The sequence below is a fragment of the Xenopus tropicalis genome, chromosome 1, assembly GCF_000004195.4.
Source record: "Xenopus tropicalis strain Nigerian chromosome 1, UCB_Xtro_10.0, whole genome shotgun sequence".
In the NCBI taxonomy this organism is placed as follows: Eukaryota; Metazoa; Chordata; class Amphibia; order Anura; family Pipidae; genus Xenopus; species Xenopus tropicalis.
The window spans coordinates 103994850-104010904 of record NC_030677.2 but is presented as its reverse complement, the minus strand read 5'-3'; the positions used below and the strand labels follow the sequence as shown (position 1 = coordinate 104010904).

The 16055-nt window shown below is 37.7% G+C and overlaps 1 protein-coding gene across 3 annotated transcripts in view; it reads left to right on the top strand.

The window, feature by feature from the left end:
- Positions 1-16055, top strand: part of pik3r2 (phosphoinositide-3-kinase regulatory subunit 2) — a 53413-nt gene that overhangs the window by 10195 nt on the left and 27163 nt on the right. For all 3 annotated transcript variants that reach the window (XM_004910981.4, XM_002934809.5, XM_031905196.1), the window contains exon 2: positions 8606-9407. In XM_004910981.4, the coding sequence (XP_004911038.1) occupies positions 9077-9407 (331 nt within the window). In that variant the 5' untranslated portion in view covers positions 8606-9076. The remainder of the gene's footprint in view (positions 1-8605; positions 9408-16055) is intronic.

Here is a 16055-nt window from a genome sequence, read left to right as displayed (position 1 = left end):
TCTGGTTTTTCCTTAATTTCTGACCAAAGCACTGACTTCTGCAAGGGACTGCGGCCACAATTTTCCATGTAGAAAGAGAAGAGTGGTGTCTCTGAATAGCTGAAGTTGTCTTTTTTTAATCAATTTACAGTTTATATGGTTTTTTTCACAGGTAAGGGGCAATTTTGTCTGAAAAGCTTTGAGATGTGCACATAAATTGCAGCCCCATTATTATGGATTGCCCCTGTTTTGGGGCATTTGGTGGCCACGTCTTTATGTGTACCCATACATATGGGGTATCGTTTTATTCAGGGGAACTTGCAGATTGATGTTTAGTAAGTTTTTGGTAGTTGCCATGGAGATTTTGGGGAGAAATCTAGGTTTGTATCTGGTTTTTCCTTGATTTCTGACCGATGCGCTTACTTCTGCAAGGGACTGCGGCCACAATTTTCTATGTAGAAAGAGAAGAGTGGTGTCTCTGAATAGCTGAAGGTGTGCACTTTTCAGAAATATATAGTTTGTGGGGGTTATTTCACAAGTAGGGGGGGTTAACACTGAAAAACTGCAGGTAGTGCACATAGAGCACAGCACCCACATTTTTAGCTGTAATTGCCCTTGTGCATTGCCCCTGCTTTGGAGTGTTTGGTGCCCATGTCTTTATGTGCAGCCATACATATGGGGCATCGTTTTATTCAGGGGAACTTGCAGATTGATGTTTAGTAAGTTTTTGGTAGTTGCCATGGAGATTTTGGGGAGAAATCTAGGTTTGTATCTGGTTTTTCCTTGATTTCTGACCAATGCGCTGACTTCTGCAAGGGACTGTGGCCACAATTTTCCATGTAGAAAGAGAAGAGTGGTGTCTCTGAATAGCTGAAGGTGTGCACTTTTTGGAAATATATAGTTTGTGGGGGTTATTTTACAGGTAGGGGGGGTTAACACTGAAAAACTGCAGGAAGTGCACATAGAGCGCAGCCCCCAAAATTTCAACTGAAATTGCCCTTATGCATTGCCCCTGTTTTGGGGCATTTGGTGGCCACGTCTTTATGTGTACCCATACATATGGGGTATCGTTTTATTCAGGGGAACTTGCAGATTGATGTTTAGTAAGTTTTTGGTAGTTGCCATGGAGATTTTGGGGAGAAATCTAGGTTTGTGTCTGTTTTTTCCTTGATTTCTGACCAATGCTCTGACTTCTGCAAGGGACTGCGGCCACAATTTTCCATGTAGAAAGAGGAGAGTGGTGTCTCTGAATAGCTGAAGGTGTGCACTTTTCAGAAATATATAGTTTGTGGGGGTTATTTTCCACATTTGATCATGCGTCCAAGTTTACGTTTTAGAAAAAAAAAAAAGTCAAAAAAACTTCCAAATTTCACAATGCACTGACAAAAGGTATTTGGCTTTTGAGTGAAAACTACATTGCACCTAGAAACCTGAAGGTCTGTAGTTTCTAAAGATACCAAACATGAGGGGATATTTTAGATTTACATATAAGTTATGCTGTTACAAGCGCTTTTCCGCTTTGTTCTGGTGTGATATTGTACAAAGTATTTCTTTCGTTTGGGGGTTACTTCTGGACAGGAACTGTGGGGTACCACCACATATTTGGTATCGTTGGACTTGGGAGTATCAGGGCTTTTACAAACAACAAAAAAAAGTGTGTAAAATTAACTTTTCTATGGAAAAAAAACTCAAAATATACAGAAATTTTTCATAATTTTATTTTTTTTTTTACATAATTCACCCAAAATACACATCATATCTCCAGAAAAGTTATAAAATTTGGTATGTATGTCGAAGCCCAATTAGTGACGAAAAAAACGATATATAATTTCCCTAGTTTCATGGAGGTTTTCCTACCAAAAAACATTGTTAAAGCGAATGAGTACAAAATGCTTAAAAAACGTCTGGCACTGGGGGGAACCGAAATGACGAATTCGGCTGGCACTTAAAGGGTTAAATGCAGCACAGCCCTTCTACTAAAAGTAGATCCCATGTCACTAAATGATGGGTATCCCTAACCTATAAGGGCTGTGGCACATGGGGGAGATAAGTCGGCCGCGACAAATCTCCCTTGTCACGGTCGGCTAATCTCCCCGAAATGCCATACCACCGGCAAAAATGTATATCGCCGGTGGGATGGCATACGCAGCGCCGCAATTTCATGGAACATGCCTTGAGAGAGAACTTCTGCGGTTTGGAGAAATTGCGGCGATTTACATTTTCGTCGGTGGGATGGCATTTCGGGGAGATTAGTCACCCGCGACAAGGGAGATTTGTTGCGGGCGACTAGTCTCCCCGTGTGTCACAGCCCTAAAGGCTCATGCTAAGGCTGTTTCGCCACATTATTACTTAGAAGCAGTTGAATTCATACCTATGGTAAATGGCGTTTGAAAGAGCTGCAGACAGAGTGCATATTTACACAATTTATATGACAGGCATGTCATGCTTAAAATACATGGAGGTCTGCAAATAAGAAAAAATCTAAGGGGATTAATTCTTTACTCTTGTTATTACTTTCTAAATATGGAATTGTGTTAACATTTAATTCAGCGTATGAGAAGGGACTGGGTGTCTCCTCAAGACATAATTTTGAAATGCCTGGTGTATTCCTTTTGCCACATTGTAGCTGAAGATGAACACCATCATGACTCCATCCCTTGATCCATTGTTACACAGGCTTAACTACTTCCCCCAGAATATCATTTTCTGAAACCAAGATTTTGTGTAGCAACTGTGTAAAAAGATAGCTACAAGAAAAAAGCTCTAAATATATAGCATTTAAGAAATCTGGATGCTGTACACTAGCATAGTTAATAACTTGCAGCAACCAGTCTCTCTAATGAGTTAGACCTGTTTTTTTTTTTTTTTGTTTTTTTTTTAAATACAGCAGGTTTTGGTATTGCTTTAAAGCAAGCAAGTATAACACACAGTGGACTTTTTAGTACAGTGTATTAAGAAGCATAATGAAAATAAAAAACATTTATTATCTTTTGGTTCTGTTTGAGTTTGTTGTAGTTGTTGATGAACAGGTCAAAAAATGTTCAGTCCTAACTTGCTATTTTTTAACCTGCACCCAAATCACCCTGAATCTTTTATGATACTTTATGACCTGTACTTAGCATGAATCATATATGGGTGTGGGTTACCATGGAGTTGGGGTCAGCACTATTAAATCACCAAAGGAAGGGGTCATTCTTAGAACCCACACCCAGGGTGAATTTTTTTTTATGGCCCAAACTTGCCTGATCTGCCCAAACTGTTTCCAGTCAACACACTCATTTGTTAGCTAAATCTGTTTATCTTGTCTGTCTATGCACTGAATCTACTTTTTCAGCCAAATACCAAATCCCTTTTCATTTTAACATGGACTAAAGTCATGAGACTTTGTTTATAAAGACAGTTAAACCACTAGTCACTGTTGTAACTGCAGAATTGTTTTCACCCATTTAGAAAATGTTTACTTTGGCTTGTTATATGCTTGAAAATGGTCTCCACTTTTACCTATGGGCTCATCCATGGGAATGCTGATCAAAAGACAACAAATTGTACATATATAGTTCTCAGCAAAGTTTATTATAACCATATGTGTAAGGTTCAAACATATGATGGGGGCTCATTTTCAGGCAAAATGCAAGGGATCATGCACAGTGACATAAGATTCCTGTTTTTGAGATGCCTTTTTTCTGCTTGTTGAACTCACTCTAAATGCATATGAATTGGTTGATACAGTAAATTGTTCACAAAGGCTAAATTATACCACAAAGGTAAATCTTAAAAAAAAATGTTATATTTAAAAGGATAGGTGAGAGGAGTATATTAAAAAAAAAAATCTCTCTTGATTTTAGGTTGAATTTGCAGTTGTTTACTAATATAAAAATTCAGGCTGGCAGTTTAATCCCCAGAAAAAAATATATGTAACTTGATAGCTGAAAAAACTGTTGAATGGCATAAGTGCTTTAAGTATCATGGCTAGGAAGACAGCTGAAAAACAGCCTGATGTAAGCTTGGAAATGTGCTGGGGATAGTTGGAGAAGGATCAGACCTTCCATGTGCTCCCATTGTTCTGTGGAAGACATGACTTTTTGTCATGACTCTGTGTTTGTAAGATTTATAGGAGAATATTTGTTGAAGTCTCCCATTTGTTCCACTTTTCTGCAGGGGGAGTTGAGAATTTTTGCATTTTAAATTTCATCCTGCTTGAACATGTTGTTTTGGCATGTAACATTTCACAAAATTGTTATTAATACTTGTTAACCAGGCTTGTGGTTTTTCTTTTTGTTTTTTTTTTTTTTAATAGAATCGGGCACTTTAATGTTGTGCAATATTTAGTGTGAACAAATCTTTTGGGCAGTTTAATAGTTAATACACTTGGCAAAATGGCAGCTGTTCTATTCGCTAGACAGAGGAGACATCTGTTTCCTATTATTTCTATGAATTTAGATTCAATTTAATACCCTGCTCTCTCCCTAAATATGCTTATTTTTCTCTTCTGTCTGACCATATACTTTATTGCAGAGTTGTCATGGTACATGAAGTAAGACATCTGTAGGGCTCAAAAGATTCCATAGCAAGTTCTGTTTTCGATTGTACCTTCAATGAGACCGTTTGGCCAAACTGCACTTTCTGTATGTTTGAGACAATTCTGCAGTCATAGTGATGACTAGTGGTTTAAACTTCATAAACTTATAAATGGGATGCATAGTCCTGTGACCTTAGACTACAAGGCAATGGATGGTGCTAAATTTCAAAGTTTTCAGAAATTTTAGGGTTCTGGATTCAGCAAAAAATATTTTGTGATGGATTCAGGATTTGTCCGAATCCAAAAAAAGTGGATTTGGAAAATCTCTTATATTTGCAAACAATGGCTAGCTACAAGACTGCATGCATTAACCTGCACTAACAGACTTGTCAACTCACCCATGTTTGGTTTTTTAAGTCCCCTCACCTGTTCAACCACTGTTGGTAATTTGCGCCCCAAATCCAACTTACCCACTCCATTGAAATACATAGAATCATCAGGGGAAGTCCTCTGATGTCTTCTTAAGTAGTGAAGCATGGCAAGAAGGCAGGATAGGGACAAGACTGGGGGTTCCAAGATACAGTTGTATCACTTTGGTTCCATCCATTGCTGCAGTTTTTTTTTTATATTTTTATTTTTTTACTCTGTTAATAACGTTGGTCAGGCATTATTTTTTCCAGTCAGGCCAGTAAAATGCCAGCCAGGTGGTAAACCTAGTGACAATAGACTTGAAATTTGCCCCCCTTACCCCCCTGCATTCAAAGTAAATTGTAGGTCCACATTCTGTCAAGTGCAAACATACTGTACTGCAGACTGAGGGGCAATTTTGAGCCTTTTGTGCTCCTCCAATGTAACTGTAAACCAAACACCTATACACCTAAGAGCAGTGAATTTTGTTATTTAAAAAAGATAGCAGTTTTGAAGAATTCATATTCTTGCTTTTTTTTTTAGCTTCATATCTGTTTTCATACTCCTGTGCCTACCTACTTGCTTTCAGCTGTCTTTATAGCAGGAACCTAGGCATGATCAGCAGTCCTTTTCAATATCATTTATTGTTGTTGCTTTATATCATTAATTGTTGTTGCCTAAATAGCCCTGCAACTTGACACCTGATCACCTCATGTTATACATGTTAAATAGTGCCATGTATTTAATCATCCAATTTACACAAAAGTAAGAAGACTCACCGAGAAGGATCACCGAGATGCCACTTTCTGTTGGTGGCCTTAGGCCAGGAGAATCATGTTAAGGCTGGGTAATATCTGCACTGAAAGAATCTGGGTGTTAAATATTATAGCAAGTCTTGCTGGGATGCCACATGTAACTTCCTGGGGATTTGCCCCTTGACCCAACCCTGGCCTTCAGCCAGAACACCACTGATCTCTATGTTAGTTTACCCTTCTCTACAGCTGGACAAATCAACTGGGCACGTCCTGTACAAAGGTGTCAGGCCCTAGCCTAAACATTTTAATAATTTGACTGCCGCCTTTTCCTTTCTGAAAAAACTCTAAACTCACCCACATGCCTAAAGGTAATACACCCCCCACTGAAGAACAAATTGGTTAAAAGTTATTAATTTATTCCAACACTTTATCTACTTTCCCTAATCAGCTCACAGCTTTCAGGGCAAAACTAATATTTTATATTAATGAAGGTGTTCTGTTAAAGGTAGTGTAAACTAGTTGGGTGCAGGTTGTAACCAGTTGTGTTCAGAATGTTTGTCCATACTTCGTCTTAGAATTGTTGTTAAATGTAAGCATACTACAATAAAGTTATGTAAGCTGTAGAAAAGGTATTTTTGAAAAGAACAGAATTTCAAGGACCTCTGTACTTGTCCAATTAAAACATACAGTTTCAGTTTTAACGTAGCTTTCCATTATTCATCTTGCCTCATTATAGAAGTGGCACTGTAAACCATCTAATCATTTGCATGTCCTGTCTTGAATATTCCAAGGGGTATTTATTTCTTGTTCCTAAAAAATCTACCTCCTTTGTGTCATAGCAATTCTATGTTTTGTCAGCTGGAATGAGAAGAGTAAATTTGAGCTTTTGTCTTTCTTTTAGTTATTTTGTTTTTCTCTTTCTCCAGATTTTTTTCAGCAGTTCCATCAAGATAATCAATATCAAATTATCTGAAAATAAATTAAAATAGAATCCCGGTTCTTATATTTTAGCATTGATATCTGTTTTTTAACGTCTGTAGGTAAATGTGTTAGTAACCTAGTCATTTTGAGAGATATACCTGTGTTAAATAGACTGAATTTCTATAACATGCCTGTGACCTAGCAAACTGCTAATTATCTCTGCAGTGACTGGTCATTTTGAGAGGAATAATGACATGCATCATTCGCAATTTCTCTACTTACACTGTATGCACTTATGAAGCACAGAATACTATGGTTTCCATGTGGGGCAATTTGCTACATTCATATAAATATTACATTTTTCAGTCTAAAACTATCCTGTGGTTTCAAGCAAAATGTGATTGTTTTATTCCCCCCTCTGGTATTTGACTAATTATGTAATATAATGTTCATTGGCTGGCCCTGTGACATCATGTTTCAATGTATGGTGGGTTCATATTTTGTAACTGTTTTTTTTTTCCTTATACAACGCTCTAGCTCTTTATAATTTTGTTCTATGCTTGTTTGTTTGTTTTTGTCTTCATCCCACACAGGGAAATAGCTAAACACGATGCTAATCTGTCTGGCATTTTCCAGCTGTAGGACAGATGCCAGAGAGCTAGAAAGATGTGCAAGCTGCAAAGAGGATGGACAATGCCTTGCTTTTCTTATAGTTTATAGAGAAATAGCTATAACTAGGTCAGCTTTGGTGTAACCTTATAATAATGAAATTAAGATGGAAAATTGCAAAATATTGTAAGAGAACCTGTTTCATTTGCCTATAAAAATTGAAGCTTGTTCCCCTATTAAGGGAAACAAATTGAAGTAACTTTGCTCTTATAAATTATTATTATTTATTATAATAATAAATTATTATTTATTATTTAGCATAATCAATTTACGCAGCGCTTTACAGAATAGAGGGGTACAAAAGACAGAACAGTTAACATGTACATATAAACAATTCACAAAAATAAATCATCTAAATTCACTACAAAAAACACTGTGTAAAAGTGATACATTATTACCCCCAAAAGCCTTAAATGGTTATAAACCAAAAGATAACATTTTGCATAATGATTTATTTTCAGTGATTTTAAAGTTATTGGTCAGTGTAGTTTCTATTTTATGTCGATATTTGCCTGTCCTTTTCAATTCTGTGTCCTGCTAATTAGGACAGTTGAAACAGTGGAGCAGAATCCAAATAAATAGTATATCTGAAAAATCACAGTAGGTATTTAGGAAACTGAATTTTGGCTGCAGGAGAACTGGCTTCTGCTACATTGTTTTCAACATTTTTGAGTTTGCAACTCTTCTAAAGTTAATATTGTTATAAAACGTGGCTCTACAGACTATTAAAACCATGATTATTCTGTAGATTAGTTACAGTTTATTTTATGGTTTCCTTGTTTACAGGTAGGGTAGTGCCTGGCTCCTCACAATTTTTGTGTGTTAAAATCTAATTCTATCTTCTTATGAATACAGGACATTGTGCTTCAACATTGATTTTACAAACTGTCTACAAGGATTAAATAATCTTAAGTATTTTTCATTTATTGGTACACTATAATTTTCAGGGTTTTCTTCACTTTTTCTGTCTCCAAGGGCATAAGCAGGAATTCTGCCCCAGCAGATGTGACCTACAAACAGTAACCCCCTGCTGTATTTAACTCCAATTGAAACCTAAAATGCAATGCAGAAGGATAATTCGCTGTTCACGGCCGTACTGGGCATGTGTATAGCAATGCTCATAGTGGCGTGTCCGTATGTAGGGAGTTATAAATAAATGTTTTATAGAGGGTTAAAAATAGCTTTCTTTAATAAGGCTTATTTTGGTCCTGTCAAAAATAACTATTGGAGAAATAGTGAAATACTTTTTCTACCACATTACTTTGAATCTGCAGTAATACGGAGTAATAACTTACTATTTGTCTTCAATTATTGTGATTGAACTTTTTTTTTTTTATCTCTTATTTAATTTCAGACACATACTGTAAATTTCCGCACGCCGTACCCAGACCGTGGAGCCACCATTGAGTAAATCCACCTACAGCTTCTCCTCTTGTGTTTTTCCATTTTGCCGCATGATCCCTGAAAAGTCGTGGATTATGTTTGTCTCACTCTTTCTGTGCTCCATAATCTGGCTGAATCGTGGCTTCAAACTCAGAATAACAGGCACTTAGAGCCGAGGGCTCCTCCTTTTACACTATATTTCCATTTTTTGATTTTTTTTCCCCCCCAATAAACATTTCATTAAGGGGATCCAAACCATTCCTTTTGAACAATAATGTTAACAACTTTTGGTAAACTTTTCCCTTGTGTGTTTTACCTACAGTGAGCTATATACAATTATAATTCTTGCAAAGTCCTTTTGTCTGCAATGCCTTAAGACTTTTTTGAGCATTAGATTAAACAAACTTTAATGCCCATCAGGAGTTAGTAGGTGCAAGTACCAATGACTACAGACGGGTTTCAGTACCGAGCACTCTATCCTTATGAAAAAGAGCGCGAGGAGGACATCGACCTCTTGCCAGGAGATGTCCTGACAGTCAGTAGAGCGGCATTGCAAGCCCTTGGGTGCAAAGATGGAGAGGAGCAAAACCCTGATCGAATTGGCTGGATTTTGGGAGTCAATGAAAGGACCAAACAAAAGGGAGATTTTCCTGGAACTTATGTGGAGTTTATTGGGCCAGTTCGAATGTCACTACCAGTTCATCGCCCCCGTGGGCAACGTCCTTTGCCAGCCACTCCTACTCTACCCAGGACAGAGCAATCCAATTTACAAGGTAAGAAAACTAGTGTGGTAATGTAATATGCAATGACAGTCCATGCATAGAGCTTGTATAAGTAGATATTATTTTTAAAAGCATATTAAATTATCAAATTCTATTTTTATTAACTCCTGAACTTTATTGCGTATTTACCTCAGAACTTAACTTCATCATAATAATTAACGGCCAAAAATAACTCTGAAAGCTGCCATGATACACTGCTGGGGTCACTGACTTTTATGATTTGTAAAATAAATTAGAATTAAGCATAAAGGACTATGATACATAGGGTGTTTTCTTCACTGGCATATTTCCGCAAGTGAAAATGTGTATGAGCACTTGCTGGTCCTCAGCCTTAAAAAATGCTCCAAGAACTGCCTGTAACAGTGTCAGGCAGTTTCCATTAAAGACAATGAAAAGTTGGCATGGGAGGTTTAGGCACCAGCAGAGAAGTTCATAGACATATTTACCATCTTTTAATTTAACGAAGATTCTGTGTTGACTACACTATAAACCCATATTAAGTTCCTTGACCGCTTATTTAAGATTAATTATAAATATGAAATCAAATTCAAATATTCTTTGCTAAAATTTTAATCAAGGCTCTCAAATTTAACACCTTAACTTTAGTATAATGCTATGGGGGTGATTTTCATTAGAATCAACCAGACATCTTGTTTAAGGGGTAGTTCACCTGTTGAGCTAAAGTTCAGTGTTTGATAGAATGTCCTGTTTTTAACAGCTTTTCAGTTGATACTTTATTTTTTTTTTTGTTATAGTCTTTAGAGTCTTGATGTGGGTTCTTAAAACTATTCAGAAGGCACTCATGGAAACATATATAATAGTACTTTGCCCAAGTGTTCTGTTAGTATGCTTGTTAATTTAGGTGCTGATTCAGCATTATATGCTAGGTCACTCTGTGACTCGATCACAAGCTGCTGCCGTCAAAGAAAGGGCAGAGAGCTTGCCAGAAGCATAATTCCCCTTTTGTTCCACTACGGTCCCCAAGCCAGCTCCGATATCTCTTCTTGTCACAGACAGGTCCTGCTTTAGCCAAATTCATTTAACTCTTGCATAAGGATGCTCTCCTAAAAATTGCTTTTTTTCATCTTAAAAATACTCTAAAATAGTACCTCTATTGGCAGTGTAAGGTATTTCCCCTTTATGTGAAATAAAGGTGCCAAGGATGTTTTTGACACTGGAATGTGCCTGTGGAAAAAATTCTCCATATGCCATCAGCCTAAGGGGATCTCGGTAAACACACAAATTTCATAACATTAAGCAGAAAAAATATTTGTCTTTAAAAGTGTTGCTGGGGCAGAGTTGCACAAAATAAGCAAAAGGCAAATTGTGCCACCCTTTGTTCACTGACGTACAGTACCTTGCATACCTAAACATGCAGTGTTAGCCAGGAATCCATTTGCAGACCTTACAGCCATCTGCAACATGAAGGTACCAGAACTCAGCAGTCTGCCAGGAGATTACTTTACTGCAATCAAATATCCTATATGTAGCGATAAAGGCATCTGCAGAATAAAGTGTCATCTGGAAGAACAGAGTTCTGGGGGAGCAGTAAATAGTAGAGAGGAAAATGGGAGTAAGGGGAATGCTTTGCAGACACAAGTATGGGATCTGTTATCTGAAACCCATTATCCAGAATGCTCTGAATTACAGAAGGGTCATCTTCCATAGACTCCATTTTAATCTAATAATTTAAAAAAATTTCTCTAATAAAAAATGTTTTACAACAGTTTTACGATAAATTATAGAGAGACCCCTTATACGGAAAACCTTTGGTCCTGAGCATTCTGGATAACAGGTCACATAACTGTACTTTTTTTTTTCAGAGGTCTACTATTTTCACCCCCAAGCCATGTTTTCCAACTACCCAACTGGTGATGCAAATTATATCACTAAGCACTGATTAGAACTGATGACTTTGGGCAGAACAGATAACGCCAATCATGGCACGCAGAGAGTTAAACTTGTCACATGAAACTTTTTACATACAAGGAGTATATTTTAACCTATATTGCCAATTGAGACCTTAAATACGTATGTGATGTGCCAGAACTGTACAGAAAACTGTTTTTGTTATCTTAACCATGTCCCCAATAATTGCTTCTAAAAAAAGAATAAGGCTAATAAGAAATGAACAGTCACAGCAGAGGATAAGCTGGCTTGGTCAGTAGGTCACTAACCCTGATAGGAACATGGGGCTCTGAGGCAACCTTGGGTAGATGGTGGAAGCCGATACAAAAGGCTTTAAGAGGCATCCTGCATAGTGAGTTGACCACATCTGTCAGCATATTTTAGGGGTTTTTTAAAGCCTTTTCTCAAAACTGGGTCATTACAATGCTCAAGGGGGCACTTTTAAGTTACCCTGTGTTAAAAATAATGCTAGTCCTTTCCACTATTCCTTTGAAATGAATAATGCCTACGTTAGAACTGTTATCACTTATGCTCTCACAGTTAAATTAGACCGTGACCTTCCCTAGCAAAAGTGTTGTAAATGTAAAGCTTTTAGAAATGGGTAATTCAGCCTACACTGTCTTGTCAAGCAAATTTTCTGTCTGGTCTTACAAGACGAGGCTTTTCTTTGGGGTTTTTTTTCTTTTTACATAGTCACTTGAGTACCAGGAATTGAAAGTCATGTCAGGTCTGTCATCATAGAATTCTTGGTTAAAAAATAACATGAAGGTAAGAAAGGTACATTCTGCATTTCCTATTTTCATTATACAACTACAAAAAAGCAAGTGACAAATCCAGATTTTTTTTATGAGATAGGTAGATATTCTTACCATCGTAGCTATTATATGCCCACACACATACTGAATAAAGAGAAACATAAAACAGTGTTTATTTAACATGTGTAATACTTTACAGTATACATGTTTTTAAATGTTCTGATGTGTTGGAAAGTTCAAGTTTATAGGAGCAACTCAGGTTTATATAATTTATACTATATTCCTTTTTAGCATAAAAGGCCCCTTTCAAACTTTTGGAGGGGAATTCTTTAGCAGGAAGAGGGAATGATAGGGTTTGAAGAAGAGATACTGATATTGGGCAGTTGCCAGGATTTTGCAGGAGTGTGTTTAACATCTAGACCCAGAACGTTAACTAGTATCCTATGGGCTTTGTATACAACAGGCCGGTTACAAAACACTTTGCAAGTTTCAGTTTTTGGAGGGTAGAAGGAAATAAGGAGTTATGAAGAAAATCCACACAGGAATAGGGAAATCATACAAATTCCATGCAGTTAGTGGCCTGTGCAAGACAGCAACGCCAACCACTGTGCCACCATGCTGCCCTAATGGTATCTATAGGATGAATATAATCATACGGTAAACTCAAGTGCAGAACTGGTTTACATTTGGTTTAGAATGAATGTGAGTGAACAGTGTTTTAAACTTCACTTAGAATCTGGATAATAATACATTGGGTGAGGGAAAACATGTGTCAAGCTTATCGCTTGAAAATGTACACTGCCAAATTTTCAAGCAGCAGTTGCATGCTAGCAAGAGTGCTTTCAGGCTATTGCCATGGAGGTCATTGAAAATATAAAACAATGAAAAAGAAAAAGGGAAAAAGAAAGAAAAAAAAAAAAACTAATGAGGGTTTTTATGGACCGAGTTTCTACCTTGCAGACTGCTTTTACCAAGACTCCAGTTCCCCCAATGCTTTACATGTTCTGCAATGAACAGTTAGGAAGTAAAATCACAACATTGAGCAAGGCATTTTGGGGAAATTAATTTAATACCTAAATGGTAAAAAGAAAGACAAAAAAAAAAAATCTAATCTGCAAAATTCTTTTTAGGGGTTCTATAGGAGCCCTGTCCTAGTTTATATTCCCTTTACATATATTGCAAGGTTGCTTGAAATAAAATTTTGCTACAGTTTCTAAAGGGCACATCCACTTTTCAGAGTTTTTTACTTACATCAAATGCCAGCTGGTTTTGAATATTTTATGCTCTTTCTCTTTATGGGCATTTCCCTTGGCGGGGTCTATTATTTCTTTCTTTGTTCTTTTTCAACACATATGAGTTTTGACATTTTTTGCATAATTCTGCTCTGTAACAGGATAGGACACTAAATCCCTAGAATATATTAAAATATGTCGCAACAAATGTATTATATGCACAAAAAGACAGCTGGTTTGGAAAGTCTCATGTCTCCTGAACACACCCATACTAAATATGTATAGTTTTGTAGATGTTTCAGATTTGTATAGATCCAAAACTTATAGCAGTAAGATACTGGATTTTTAAAGCACAACACCAGAAATTAGATTGCAAGATCAAAGATGTCCCTAACAGTACATTTACCCAGTTAAACCATATTTGTACTTTACAGCATCTTGTCTTCCACATGTCTTTAGATACTAACATAAAACATCCTAATGGAATAGGAGGAGCCTTCTTATCAGTCCCTGTAGCATGAAGGGGACCCCAACTCAAAATACTGCACACAGTTTTGTGGGAAGAAACAACTAATTTGTTATTTATGTCACTGATCTGCGTGAAGGCAGTGGATAATAGAAGGCCACAGCAAGATGGCTGCCACTTGGTGCATGATGAGCACCTAGTGCCATCTTCACCAGCAGACACCTTAGGCATTCATCGCTCTGTGCCTAGGGGCAGTTGTACAAAGCAGATCAGTGGCTGTAAAAGCTTCTTTAACACTGCTTTCAATCTTTGGATTCTGCCAAGGCTGTAAGATGTCATAGATGGTAACTATTTAGTGGACTGGTGGTTGACTGTTTGGGCCTTTGTGTACTTGAAATGTCAGGGCCTATTTTAAATTTCAGTCCTGGGCTGCTGCTTCAGATTGTGCAAGCTACAATCTATAGCAATAAAGAGGGCCATACACAACCGGTAAACTTTTTGTCTGATCAGCCCATGGCCGAAAGGATGGAGGCCGTAAAAGGGCCGTACGCTATGGCAGCTCCTCTTCATTATTGGTACATGTATGGTGGCCTGTCGATCTTAACGGATGTCCATGTGCTCTGTATTTCTGTTGGTTCAGGAGTTGGACAGATTTGATGCGGATGCAGTACATAGATATTGGCTGGGATAGGTTGGCACCCATGTGCTAATAATTGTAAGAAATTATATTCTTGGTATGTTTATGGCTAGCTTAAAGTCCCTTTATCCTCAGGCCATAGATCATGCAATCCATGGGGGTTAAAATTGCCTCAAAAAAAAATTTTTTTTTTGAGTCTAATAGAATTGCTTTGACTTGTGCTGGCATAGTTAATGGTGTTGTGCCAGGTTTTCTTGGTGCCCAAGGCCTAGCACTCAGCCATCCCGCCCCTTGCTGCTGGTCGCTCATAAACCCACCCACTGCTCCCTCCTCCACCCCTGATCACTGGAACACCTCCTACCATTTCCCCGCTCCTGCAGCATACATCCTCTAGCCTGTTACTTGCACACCTGGGCCTGCTAGGACCTGTGCCACTCTTCCCACTTGAGCCCCCCCCACCAGCTTGCACCCTTGGCAGCCACCTATTCTACCTTTCCCTAGTTTCAGCCCTGTTTAATATTGCCTTACTGAGAAGAGTTTGATTAAACAGAGAAGAATTAAGTATAACGTTGTGGGTAATTTCCTGTCTGGATAACAGGTTTCTGTTAATGTATCCCATATGTGAATATCATTTGTAGAAAGTAAAGTTCTAATTGTATACTGGTCCAGTTACAAATTGGAATTATTAGGCAAGTGGTAGCTTTAGGCTAAATTTGTTGGATTTAGCCCCTTCTCCCCCAGCTATGGTGAAAATTAGGGAATCTCCATAGAACAGGATAAAGATGAATAAGTCCATGCACAATTTTTATATAGCTTTCTGTACCAGAATATCAGCATTCACTCATCCTTGTAAAATATAACTTCAACCTAATACTGGTGGTTAAAAAGAATTGACAGCTTTTGCATTCTGAATTACTGTTCTCTGCTGTTCTTTTTGCTCCTTTGTGCCTTGGTATGATTAAAAATATAACTTGCTTTGAGTGCAAAGTGACTTTTACAGTGAATTTGTTTGTGCCTTTTAAATGTACCCATTTAGACCTAACTGCACCCCCAGATTGCAGAAGTGACGTTGTGTGCATAGCTGATAGATGTCCTCGTGATCATTGGGGATTCTTAGAGTAAAAAGATTTTTTTAAAGTTTGTATTTATAGTTTAGAAAATGGGTATAAAGGAAGGCCCTGTAATCAGTTTTTTCATAAATAGAAAATACATTTTTCAGACCACATAGCTGATTCAAATCCTTTCATTTCTCATTCTTCACTCTTGATCCCTAAAAGGGTTAAGCATTTTGGAGAGATTGGAATTTGCTGACAAGGCTGTTCAGTCTGGCTAGGGATTAAGCCTGCTCCTGATCCAGAACTGAGGGAGGGGGAGTTAGAAGAGCAGTGGGGACCAACTCTGATTCAGATTTTTTTCCCTCCCTCCTTCCTCGCTCTCCAAAATGCTGAAGCATGGTTTACTCAGCATTGTATGGACAGCCTAGGAAAATTTCGGGTGGGGGTGGGAGGGGGTTGAGGGCTGGTGCTTGAGAAGAACTGAACAAAGGCAGGTATTTGACTTAAAAGTCACCATAGTAACATCCATTTCCACTTGTCTGTCTTCAACTTACCATCCATGTGTATGATTTTAGTTTTGTTTTAT